Genomic DNA, 12267 nt, shown 5'->3' on the forward strand with positions numbered 1-12267 from the left:
GAACTCATGCTGATGTTTTCTGGAGATCTCCCGGCAGAGCCACTTTCTGCAAAAGTAGCTAACGTTGTTCAATCAGCAGAAGCTTTGGTTTTACAGCGTCAGTGTCAGTGTCAGTGTTACAATGGGAAATACCAGCAGGATACTCCAACACAGCGAAATACAAACCTCTGAATCACAGCGACAATTTAAACACGTCATACCAAAGATGGCTCTCTTCGTTTCTTACTAACCTGGGGTTGGTTCAGCGTGTGAGCTTCAGGGTCTGTTACTGGGGAGGTAAAACTTTAATCTTGAATCCCTGTGAGAAGTGTTTTTCCTGGCCGGCCGCTCCCCTCATGAATAATGGATGTTTAACCGGGGAAGCTGGTTGGCCGCTGCTCTCTTCCTCTCCCCGGCTCTGCAGCCTCATTGGGCCGTCGTCCTCTTGAATGAAGCGCCGCAGAGTCGTGCTGTTCGGAGGAAGCTGCGCGCGCCGCGGCGGGAACAAACCGACTCACACAGCGACAAGACCGGCGGGCCGGCGGGGCTGCGGCGGTGGTCGGTCACCGGTAATCTGTCGACCCGAGGCGGCTGGCTCTCTCCCGGAGAGTGGATGAGGTTGATGCTGCTCTGCTGCACGTGGAAGGACGAACGCATGGGAGAGGAGGAAGGTGAGGAGCCGCGGGGCGGGAGCCGGTGCGGGAGCCGGTGCGGGAGCGGCGGCGCGTCCTCAAAACACGGTGATGATGATCTACCGACACCAGCGGCAAACAAACAAACAAACAAACAAACAAACAAACAAAAAGGCATATTTTCTCCGATGTGATTTTGTGTCGGTGTGTCAGCAGGGAGCTTCGGGCTGTCGGGGGTCTTTATTGTGCTGCGGATGTACCCGCCGTGTTTGTATGCGGTGTTCGCCCTCAGGCCACGCACACGCTCCGCGTTTACGAGCGTGCTGAAGATAATCAGCTGATGAACAGGTTCAGGGGACAAAACCAGCACTGTGTGGGCTCCAGTTTCTCAGGAGCAGCCTAAAGTTACAGCGTCTCCCAGCAGCACATGAAGGACTCAGAGGGTTGATGTTAATCATCAACATATTCGATGCTTTTTCCTAATGACCAAAGATTACTATTACAAAGATTAAAGATTAACACACTGAACATGGACATGGTCAGTTGAACAGGGAAGATAAGGAAAAATGAATCCACTGATGTTTCCTTTAAAAATAATGACCATCAATATTTTCTAATAAAGTGAGGTGGAAATGGCTGCTAAAGAGGAGACATTTATGTAAAACACTTGATATTTTGGATCATTTCTGTATGAGGGTGTGATATGTAGGTTTTGAGTGCAGTGCAGGTTATACTGTACACAGTGAATTTACTGTAGCTGCCAGTCAGGTTGACCAAACAAAAGACCTTTTACATGATGACTCACTTTGCATTCCAGCTGAGGTTGTGAGGACACAGCTGTCAGGGACATGAGATGACAAATGTGAATAAGATGAGGTGAAAGGACTGGACAGAATAGACAATAGTACAAAGTAAACCAGCCTGCCTGTTTGCAACCTGATCGACAAACATAATGTATACAAGAGATGCCCACTCGATGATCACACGAATGAGCTGACCACACAAAACCTCCGGCAACACATTTCTCAAACCTAAATACTGCCCAATAATCCTTCATTCACAGTGTGTTATTAATACACTGCTACCAGCATCCACATGTTCTGTCACAGGAGGCAGAGGACTGAACTGCTGCAGATGTTGAACTTTTCGTGTCTGTTCAGAGTTTACATCACCACATGCTGAGAATGTGATAAAACATGATGTGCTCTTATGAACAAATAAGAGAGTAATTTCAACTGTATGTCATCTGCTGTTTTCCGTTTGCTGTGACCGTGTTGCCCTTTCGGGTGACAATTCTCCTTCAAATGCATTAGAGAATAGAGTCGTCCGCCAAATAGCTTTTTTTTCCTGGAACTCAAATCATAATTTACATTTTCCTGATTAGATAATGGGAGGCAGGATTTGTGGTCTGCAGCTAATGACAGTCATCTCACAGAAACGGTTTCTAATCAACAAAAGCAGAAGCTCACTGTCAAAACGCTAACGAAGCTTTGTATTCGTCTAAGTTTATCTAAGATTTGCACTGTTGGCACCTTTTAAGCATAATTGTTAAATATGAAATAAAAAAAAAAAAAAGCATGGACATAGTGAATTAAAATTTGAGAGCCAGCCTTGGTGGGAGAGACTCCATTGGTGTCCTCCTCTTTAACCAAACCTTTTCTTGCACTTAGGCTAATATCTGATGTTATGTATAAAAAAATAAATAAAAATAAATATGCGGGATCATCCAGGACACTGTGGGCTATGTGTATGATCTCTGCTGTCCTGTGGGGTTCAGTCAGTGGTGCTTTGCATTAAATGGGAGATAAGAACAGCTGTAAATCTGGCACAGTGTGTGTGTGATCTTTGACCCTGTGTTACTGCGGTTACAGCTGGAGGAAGTTTGCCCGTCTGTGCGGGATGCAAACAGAGGATCTATGATGAGCAGTATCTGCAGGCCCTCAGCACTGACTGGCACACCCTATGCTTCAGGTACTGTTCAACACAAACTTAACACACACCCACCACAACTCATTGTGTCATTATTCTCTCTTTAGATAGTTTAATACTGCAAGCGTGCTTACAGTAATTTAATAGACAAATCCTGCATTACTATTGCTCATTCGGAGTCATGTCAATGAAAGCCTGGTGGCTTTGAGGCCAATATTCTCTATTACTGGTCTCTACAAGATCCTGTGGGAAATATCAGATTGTTCAGCTGCTAAAGGCTCCAAATGCTGTCTTCAGTAGCAAGAGTATGAGCTCTGTGTCTCAGAGGTTCACTGTGAAGCTCCATAAATCAGAGGTGAGTTACAGATGTTCTGTTGGATTAACACCACAAACAACTCAATTCACATCAGGTAGAATCATCACTAAAGCATTGGCTCCATTTAGTGACCATGTGAATGTACATTTACCCAAATATGCACCTTAATCTTGAAACCTCTGGTTGGCGGATGGGGTTTGGCTTCAGGCTTCAGCCTGTGATCTTTTTATTGTCTTTGGGCAGGAATGATGCTCAAATCTTGCATTTGTTAAATTCAGTCTTTTATATGTAAGTGTAGTTTCAGGTCTATATGATGCCTCTTAAATCTTAGAGGAGATATTGGTTTAGTGAAATTAATGAACACGATCCATTACCTAATAATTACAAAATGTAAGTCATGTTTATGAGCTCCAAGCATTACAATATCACCAAGCCTGCAGGTCAACAACCTGGCACAGACACCGTCATTACAGATGCTGAGCAAGCAAATGTTCAGAAGCAATAACATGGCGGTGGTTTTGAGTAGGTTCATCCTTCATACGTCCAGTATGTGCATACTGGTTTATTCTGTAAGTACTGTGGCAAGAGTTGCATCAAAAAGGCAACCCGACAATAAAACCCTGTAATACTTAGGATTTTACATTTTACCTTGAATTCAAAAAGGCTTTGAACAAATTGCTGTTCTTTCTTTGGTGCCTCTAAGGGTAGCCTGCTCTCTTTCAGTCAGAACAGTCAAAATAAACTGTAGTTACCTTGATGAAGCAGTGTTGAGCTGTAGCATCAGACCTGCAGATGCCACCAAGATTAACATTTCCTTAGCGGTGTCTGTGTCCGGTTTTACTTTCAGAGGGTTTTGTTGGGAGAGAAGAATAGGTAGGTTTGTGTTTCAGCAAGAGGCAGGTTACGTTGACAAGTGTGACATTCAGAGCAAGTGCAGCAATTTCCGACACTTAAAAACTGAATCAGTATCATAGACTGATATGACATAAATGGGGAAATTGAGACTCAGGTTGTGTATTTCTGTGTCTAAGAAATCTATTCAAACTGTACAATAACTCCAAATTACTGTGCATTAACATTTTCACTGTATTATCCTACAGGTTTAGGTATTTACTCACACAAATTAGTTTTTTTTTTTTGTTTAGTTTTGTCTGGAAGTTTAGGCGTCACTGAATTCGATCAATGCTGTCACCTAAGGTCATATTACACGTTGTATCTGAGCACATGGATAACCAGAGTTTCACTGATTTTTAAAGTGTTCTAATGGACATTGATTCTTTAAGGACAACAAAATCCAATATGGACTCTAATCAAAAGCTTCTGTCGAGCTGGAGAGGAAGGAAGAAAATTATATTCATTCATCTTCTACTACTTATCCCTTTCCGGGTCCCCGGGGCTGCTGGAGCCAATCTGAGCTCACATTTGGCGAGGGCGGGGTACACACTGGACAGGGCCCCGTCCATCGCAGGGCCAGTTATAATGCGTGTGTGAAATTGAAAATTCTTACCCAATGAGTACAGTTGGATGGTGATCCATGATGGAATGTCCCTTCATCAAAATAAATAATAGTTATATAACTGTAACCATCTTAAACTCAAATGACGACAAATAGCTGACATTGTGGAAGTTATTCATTTGTTGCCACAAAAGGCCTTGCACAACTTTTTTTTACTTTAACTTTTTTACTTTACTGACTTCTTGAGCATCAGTCTGAAATTTTTGAGAACATCCACTACAGTTATATCTTACAAACATTTAAGTATGAAACATGCAAATTTTTGGTGAAATTTCTTTCTTTAAGCTGTTATTTTTGAGCTACAATTCACTGACCCGAAGACACTGACACATTTTTGTGTCACTCTCCTCCACTCTTGGATGTAACACTGTGGAAAAGTCAGTGCCATTGATGTCTGAAATCTGAGAAGGGTATCTGGTCACAGGGCAAAGTCAGCAGTGTGTGTGTGTGTGTGCGGGCGTCTGTGTTTTTGTTTTTTGTTTTTTTTTTGTGTGATGAAAGAGTAGTGATAGGGATTAACATCAAGCATCCTTAGGACAAATTATAATGGCTCTCAGAGGTTTTTGGTTTGCATTTGAATTTATGTGAACTTACTAAACACCTTTTTGTTTATTTGTTTGTTTTTTTTCGCCTGTTGGTGCTGTAACTGAATATAGAAGCATCACTTTTCATTTCCCACTATAATTCAGGGTGATATGAATACTGTATTAAATAAGGCTATAACAGGCACAGGTCAAGCAGCCCCAGAGGTAGGGCATCTCCTGGGCCAGAGCCTCAGTGGAGTGAAAACTACTTTTTCTTATTTGAAGGTCAGAGCTCAGTTCAAAGATCCAACATGACTATAAGAGATGCAAATTGGCCTCAGTAGATCCCAGATTACTTCAGATAGATGCAAAAATACCACAAAGAGACAAGTCTTTACAACATTAAATATATAGTACTGATACCCATTACAAGGAAGAGCACAGTGATCCCCAAGAGATGCAAAATTTCCTTGAAAGGTGGTTTTGTATTCAACGGGTAGGAGCTTTTCACCTGTATATTCCCATTATCTAGTCACATATTACACATCGGAAGTGCTTCATTTTTCAAGTTTAAGTTATAGGAGTGTCTGAATCTTTTTAAAAAAAGTCAAAGTTTCCAGGAAAGAGAGTCATTGGATTGTTTTCTCGTGGAGAAAACCATGTCTGAAAATTAGAGGGAATCTTTTTCTGACCCAGATTCAAATCCTGAGAAGAAGCGGGATTGACATGCAAAAGGAGGATTTAAGATGGCTTTGCCAGTCAGACAAGATTCCATGGAAAATTGACTTGTGGGATTGTGGAATTGAGCTTAAATCCAAACAAAAAATTTCCAACTGCTGGGCCTGGTCTGGTGATGGAGCATTCCTTCAGTGAAAAGGAAGTGGAAATGGGGAACAAAAGAGAAGAGGGTTAATGCAAAAAGAAAGTGGCAGAGTTATTTGGGAGACTGTGGGGAGTCCCTTCAGTGGGGTAAAGAAAACAGCTCCCAAGAAAATAGCAGCAGCTCGCTGTGCAGTAGATTTTATTGGGAAAATGCAGCCGTGCGCTCTCTGAGCTGTTCTCACTGTGGCTTATTTAACAAAAAAAACAAAAAAACATCTTCTGTTTGTCGAATTTTGAGACACCACAGACATCATGTTTTTTCCATGACATTTATTGCCATGAATGACTTGTAAACTGCCCCCATAGTTTTTATTGATTATGACCTATTTTCCTTCATTCCACAAATTGTATCTGTGTCTGTTTGAATCTCAGAGAGCTGTGTGAGGGGGAAAAATTCATATTACATACATGTTGTTCTTTGAGGTTCTCGTTAGAAGCAGCAATCTCCCACATTTCCCTAAACACATATTTTTACAGTTTAGTAATAGTTATCCTAACTATTGAATTGGTGTCTGCCGGACTCTACAATATCAGTTTGGAACAGATGTGCAATGAATGAGTTGAGATCTAAATAGACAAAAACACAAAACACATGTTTTCCATCTGTGCTACTCTATTGTCTTGAAAACTATCCAGCCATTCATAATTTCTGTGAAGGCCACAAGGACTCACACTTAGGATGCTTCTTAGTTCAAGCTCATAGCAAAGAGCCCCCAGGTGAATTTTATTAACTGGGCTTCTGAGAGGATTAACCTAAAGTAGCTCTTGACATTCAAGACGACACCTGTGAAAGAAGAAGGGTGTGTCGCATCATTTCAGCAGGACTCTGGAGACCGTACCAATGTTGGATGCCTGCTGGGAATGAGGAATTAGAGGAGTTTTAATGCAAAGCTTGTCAAGATTTTTTAGGATCCTCTTGCTTTCATGGTTTCATTCACTGAAGTCGTTTAGATTCTGTAATACAGGCATGTCAACTTATAGTAATTCAAAATATATTTGCATGAAACTGGATAAAGCAATACTGAAAATCACCATCTAAATATTTGTACTCCGTCTGAAAGCTCAGCCTGTGCTGCAGTCTCTCTGCAGTACAGTGCCGCACCGTCCTGTTCGCAGGAAAACTATTTCTGCTTGTCAGCCAGTGTCCCGGTGGCTGCCCCAAAAGACGACAAATGCTTGAGCTTTGTTAGCAGTTTAGCCAACAATGTCCCTATTTTTTTATTTATTTTTTGTGTGTGCACATTATTGATCTGCTGATGTCCGGTATCCAAAGTGTTTTCTCTGATTGTGAACAGGTTTGGTTTTCTAATGTTAGGGAGATATGGACACCTGGCAGTTCACACATCCATGGAGGCAAACATGTAGATGTAATGAGAGAGTGGAAGGCTGCCCTTCGTCAAGGATGTGCTGACACTGAGCCTGCAGCTCCTTTACTGGCTCGGCTGTCTGAATGTGTTCCCCTCCACACTGACTCATCTGCAGAACCGACACTGCTGCCACTGTGTTAAGAAAAATAGCTACTTGTTTTAATTGTTTTGGTTTGAGCCCTCATTCATAGTGAAACTTAATCAACTCTGATAAACTAGACTCGTTTTGTTTGAACACATTCAAGTACAACAGTAAATCACGATGCCAGTGTGGGAGGTGATCACTCATTGGTGAAATTTCGCCTGCACCAGATTTGGCCGTCCAGCTCTCACACATAAAGAGTTGCAGTGACTCAGCTGTTTCCACCTGCAGACGAACTCTGCCTGGAAACAGAAACTGCAGGACACGATGGAGGCGGATTAAGATGACTCATGGTGCCCATGTGGCCGATTGTTTACTGAGCTGAGGTAGAAAATAAATCTTACTGCAGCCTGGACGCTGACCCGTTACAGTGCTGACGGTTCAGGAATTATAATGATGTGACATGTTTTCTCCCAAAGGAAAACATGTTAATTAGCTCTGAGGTTTTATAAATAATCACAACGAAGGATAAACAACAATGTTGGTCAGATTGAGCTGAGTTCATTAATTGATGAGTTGACTAAAATAAAGCATTGCTCAAAGCTGCTCAGCTCATTTTAACAGAACATGTTCAGATCCTATAACTGTGCAGCTGAATGCTGCAGCACCATATGAATGTCCATATTGGTCTATACTTCGTTGCCATGGCAATTTGCTGTTTAAACACTATGTGGCCTTCAAACTTTGCTTACTGACTTTTTTCCCCTGTATTTTCACGTATCCATTAAGTGTTAGTCAAGATGTCTGAAGGTGTTTGTGTTAGTGGATGACACTGAGTGAAAAGCATCTGGGAGGGAGGTTACACTTCACCTCTGCTCGTCTGTTAGGAAACAAACCACCCTGGGGCTGATTTCAGTAGGTTGGTAAATCAAATTACTTAAAGAGGAGGTGGAAGGCTTTAATAGATGATGGCTAATCAGAACCTTGGAACATATTGGATAGTGCAGGAAATGGGCAGGCTCAGATGACAAGCTCTGGCCCATGGAGAGTTGCTGTTCAAAAAGAAGAAGCATCCATGTGGTGTCACAAGGCCATGTCTGCTCCCACAGGGCAGGCAGACGACAGGAAATGGTCAAAAAGACGAAGCGTGACCCCCCCCTCCGTGCAGCTGCACTGAGAGAGGAAGCAGAGGAAGGGAGAGACAAGGCGTACAGAGAGTGTGTCATTGATAGCTGTGACAGTGAGGTTGTGAGTCTGAGCTGTTCAGCATCAGAGCTGCTGACATGAGTTTGTCTCCTGACTGTCACAACACGGCCTGCGCTCTCATGGGCGACACGACAGCAAGGACCAAACACTTCATGAGGCGAGTGCAACGCAGACAGTAAGTGGGCCAGTGAATTTCTGTAGGGGTAGTGACTCTGTAGTCTGATGATTGGGATTGTGTTGTTCAGGCTTCATATTAACAAAGTAACAAAGGTCCCACAAACTGTTCGTATCAAATGAACAAACAAATTTGAACTGAATTCCAGAAGATCGTCACTGATGATTGTTTTCATAGCTGATCACTCTCCCAATAATTTCCTTGATTGAATTAATATTTTGTTACTTATAACGTGTCAAAACATGTAAAATACCAAATAGCCTTTCTTTGTCAAGACCACCAGGTCGGTTTATGGAGAGAAAAGCTGTTAGACCTCATAAATACAGTTACTGTCTCCTTTTTTTTTTTTTTTTTTTTTTTTTTTTTAGCTGATATATCCAGTGCCAAACAGGACCCATCAGAGAAATCTAGTGATGGAACTATGATGATGGTTTTGCATTATTTACTCATTTCTCTTTAAATTGCTTTTCACTTCCCCACATCTGTAACAGAGATTATCCTGTTGTATCAGTCACACTTCTGCCTGTGGATTCTAAATTCCCCTGTATTTGTTTGGGACTTCTCTGTTTTCTGAGCAAGCCAATGAATCAAACCAAACCCTGCTACTCAACATGTGACTGACATGGTCTGTGCGGTGTGGATGGACTTTATTGTTGTCACTAATGTTTCCTGACATGACGTGATCCAATGAGCCAATTGCTTACATTATCAGCTTTACAAGGTACACATTGTTACAAGTTGCGCAGTGACATTTTTAGTTTTAAAGTAGCTTAATTGTATCTCCAGAGAAAAGTGTGTCCTGTGTGTGCCAGGACAGATAGCATGTTATCCAGTACTTCAGACTGTGAAAAGGGAAAATTAATGATTTCATAGTATTCTGTTTATCCAAAGATGCCCCAAATATTGTTTATTTGTGTATATTTGTGCATATGGAGTGTTACTTATAAACTTAAATTTACTAGATGTTATGAATCAATTCCTTTTTTTCCTCCTATAAAGGTAAAGTCAGATTTTCAGTTACATTTTCTGTGTGTGTGTGTGTGTGTGTGTGTCCCACAAAGGTCAGGTGGATCAGGGGAGGGAGTATTTTCTCGCTCATGATCAGTCAAATCTCTTCATCAACGTCAATAATTGAAATTTTCGACCTTTAAGTCATCTTAAAAAATACGCACACTCCCTGTGCCTGGTCCCTGTAACACTAGAGGTTTGGCCGTGGTGATAACATTTGATGAGGAAGGAGAAAGGAACCGCCTTTGTGTTGGCACATCTTGATTAATCACCTGGTCCCACACCGTGACCCCTTTCACCACAGCAGTTTAATCACATTTTCAAAATTTCATTTTGTCACTTTTTAAGCCGATAAAGTTCAGACTTAAACCCTGAATGCGATGAAAGGAAGGAAGATTAACCCCATTCTCCTTCTATTTAATGACTTTGTCAAATTTAACCTTGATCATTTTAAAAAAGGTCTTTTCTTTGAATCACCTATGGCTCTTAGAGGTAAAAACCAGCCTTAAACTTTATTTTAACGACTAAACACTAGCTGTTAAAGTTCGACATTAAGATTAAACTGTTTTGGTCTTCCACTACTGAAGCTGTCACTGCTGCGATTACATGGAGAAGAGCAGTAGAATTAATTTTAACATTAAAACATACAATTAAACTTATGAGCTGATACTGAACAGTTTTGAAAGCGATCAATCATTAGAGCTTGAAACGTCAGATAAACTCAATTTAAAAAAAAAAGTGATTAAAAGCTATCTTTATCCATCAAACTGTCTTCAAAGAACAAAATTCTCTGGATAAGAATAACGCCAAAATCATTTTTTCAAAGAGTCTCATTTATTTGGACCAAACTTTAGGAAACAATGGATGTCCTATAGGCGTCAGACTCTTTATCAGCAGATATCTTAACTTCTAAAGCTCTAGTTTAGACAAAAACATGAACAATAGAAGGCAATCTGGCTGACACTTTGTGCCATCAAGTTTTTCCATGAAGTGAGGGATCTGCATACACAGAGCCAGGGAACAGCTCACCTAAATGAAATGCCATTAGTTTCACTTTATGCGTTAGTGTTCCCCTCCTGGTGTTGAAACCTCAAGTTGGGTTCAGACTGTAAAAGAGAGCTGATAATGAATGGAGGCTTGGCTGTCCCTCCTGAATCCTGCAAAACAACTCTCATCAGTTCCCAGAGCTCGGTGGGACCTTTTCTATCATTTCCCCACAGTAGGACAAGTGTAAAGGCCCCAGACTGACTATGCTGACAATCAGTCAGTCCAGGCAGCTTAGCAGCCACAAAGGAAAGTGCTGCCTCGCACATTATCTTCTCGGTCTGCCAGGGCTCCTGTTTACCAGTTGAATAGGCCACCGAGCCTTGAAAAAAGAGACTGTCTCCTACAGCCTGGAGCATTTGTTCAGCAGAGCTGAGCCTATGGAGGCCACAATTATTTCCACTGTTTAAAATGCACAGCCTGGTCCACCTGCTGCACGTAGAGTTTTTTTGTGTTTTTTTTTTTAAACCAAAACATTTGAGGGGTTAACTCAAGTGACAGTGTTGCAGGGTCAGGGAAACACTGAAGAAGAAGGCCTGTCAAGGTTCATATATGTTAGCCTCAAGACAGATGTTTGCAAAAGGGCTGCACATCTGTAACTACTTTTATGGGGAAAAACAATGATAAGCCAATTTAAAGAATGTAGTTATGAATAGTCCAAGTAAGGCTGTGAATACATCTAAAGTTTAATAGATTAGATTAATTAAATTTTATTAAGATGTAATCATATACCTGAAGCTGAGGCTCTCACTTTTTCATTGAACTCTTTTCACATATTTATTTATTTATTTATTTATTTATTTTTTATTGCATAACCATAACATTCCTGTTGAATAACGGCATTAAAGAAAACAATACCCTTTTTAATAAGATCCAGTTTGATTATAGAATTATTTTAGTCAGTCATCTTGATCTTGGCCACCTACTGTCATCATATAAAGTCATATAACGACTTTACTTTTCAGCCAGAAGATTATGCAATGACTTGGATTCCACCCCAAACAGGGCAGTCAACCTGTTACTTTCCGCTACCAAAGACTTTATATAATCATTTGATCCCCGTAGCTCATGCTATTGTATGCGTATCAGTGAATAGTCAAATCAAAATGCACATTTCCAGTATTCATTACATGGCTTAGTTATTCCAGTTTTCTGGGAGTTTTTATTCTGCTTTAAAAATAATTTATCTTAATTTTGTGACCCATTTTATCATCAAAAAAGGTCAAATTAAAATGCAGTTAAGTTAGGTTGCATAAGTCACCTGCAGATGCTGGTGTGTTCACAAAGATATAAATTATACAGTCTTTCATTAAACAATTCACTTTAAAATTGAGATTCTGTCCCCACCTTTGTGAAAGGGTTAAATCCTCTCTTCTACTCTGTAGCTGACTTTATTTCATCTACGGTTATTAAACAAGAATTGGAGGTGTCACCTTTAGTGAAAATATCAACACCATAAAAATCGCAGGCCTGAACATAGAGAAGCCCCTGGACATTTTCCCGCGTTATCAATAAAGTTTCAAACAAAGACAAGCCCATGGGAGCTGGCTGGAGCCAGATTGGCTGAGGGGTTTCCTTTCTGTGACAGAGTGGGGGGTTTGCAGGAG

The 12267-nt window shown here is 40.9% G+C and overlaps 1 protein-coding gene across 2 annotated transcripts in view; it reads left to right on the forward strand.

Annotated features, from left to right (window-relative positions):
• Positions 1-463: 463 nt before the first annotated feature.
• limk1a (LIM domain kinase 1a) overlaps positions 464-12267 on the forward strand; it is a 39851-nt gene continuing 28047 nt past the window's right edge. The window contains exons 1-2 of one of the 2 annotated variants that reach the window (XM_029518027.1): positions 464-650; positions 2483-2582. In XM_029518027.1, the coding sequence (XP_029373887.1) occupies positions 593-650; positions 2483-2582 (158 nt within the window). In that variant the 5' untranslated portion in view covers positions 464-592. Of the gene's footprint in view, positions 651-2482; positions 2583-8500; positions 8609-12267 lie in introns of those variants that run through there. The other variant, XM_029518029.1, reaches the window with a different exon arrangement.

The sequence above is a fragment of the Echeneis naucrates genome, chromosome 13, assembly GCF_900963305.1.
Source record: "Echeneis naucrates chromosome 13, fEcheNa1.1, whole genome shotgun sequence".
In the NCBI taxonomy this organism is placed as follows: Eukaryota; Metazoa; Chordata; class Actinopteri; order Carangiformes; family Echeneidae; genus Echeneis; species Echeneis naucrates.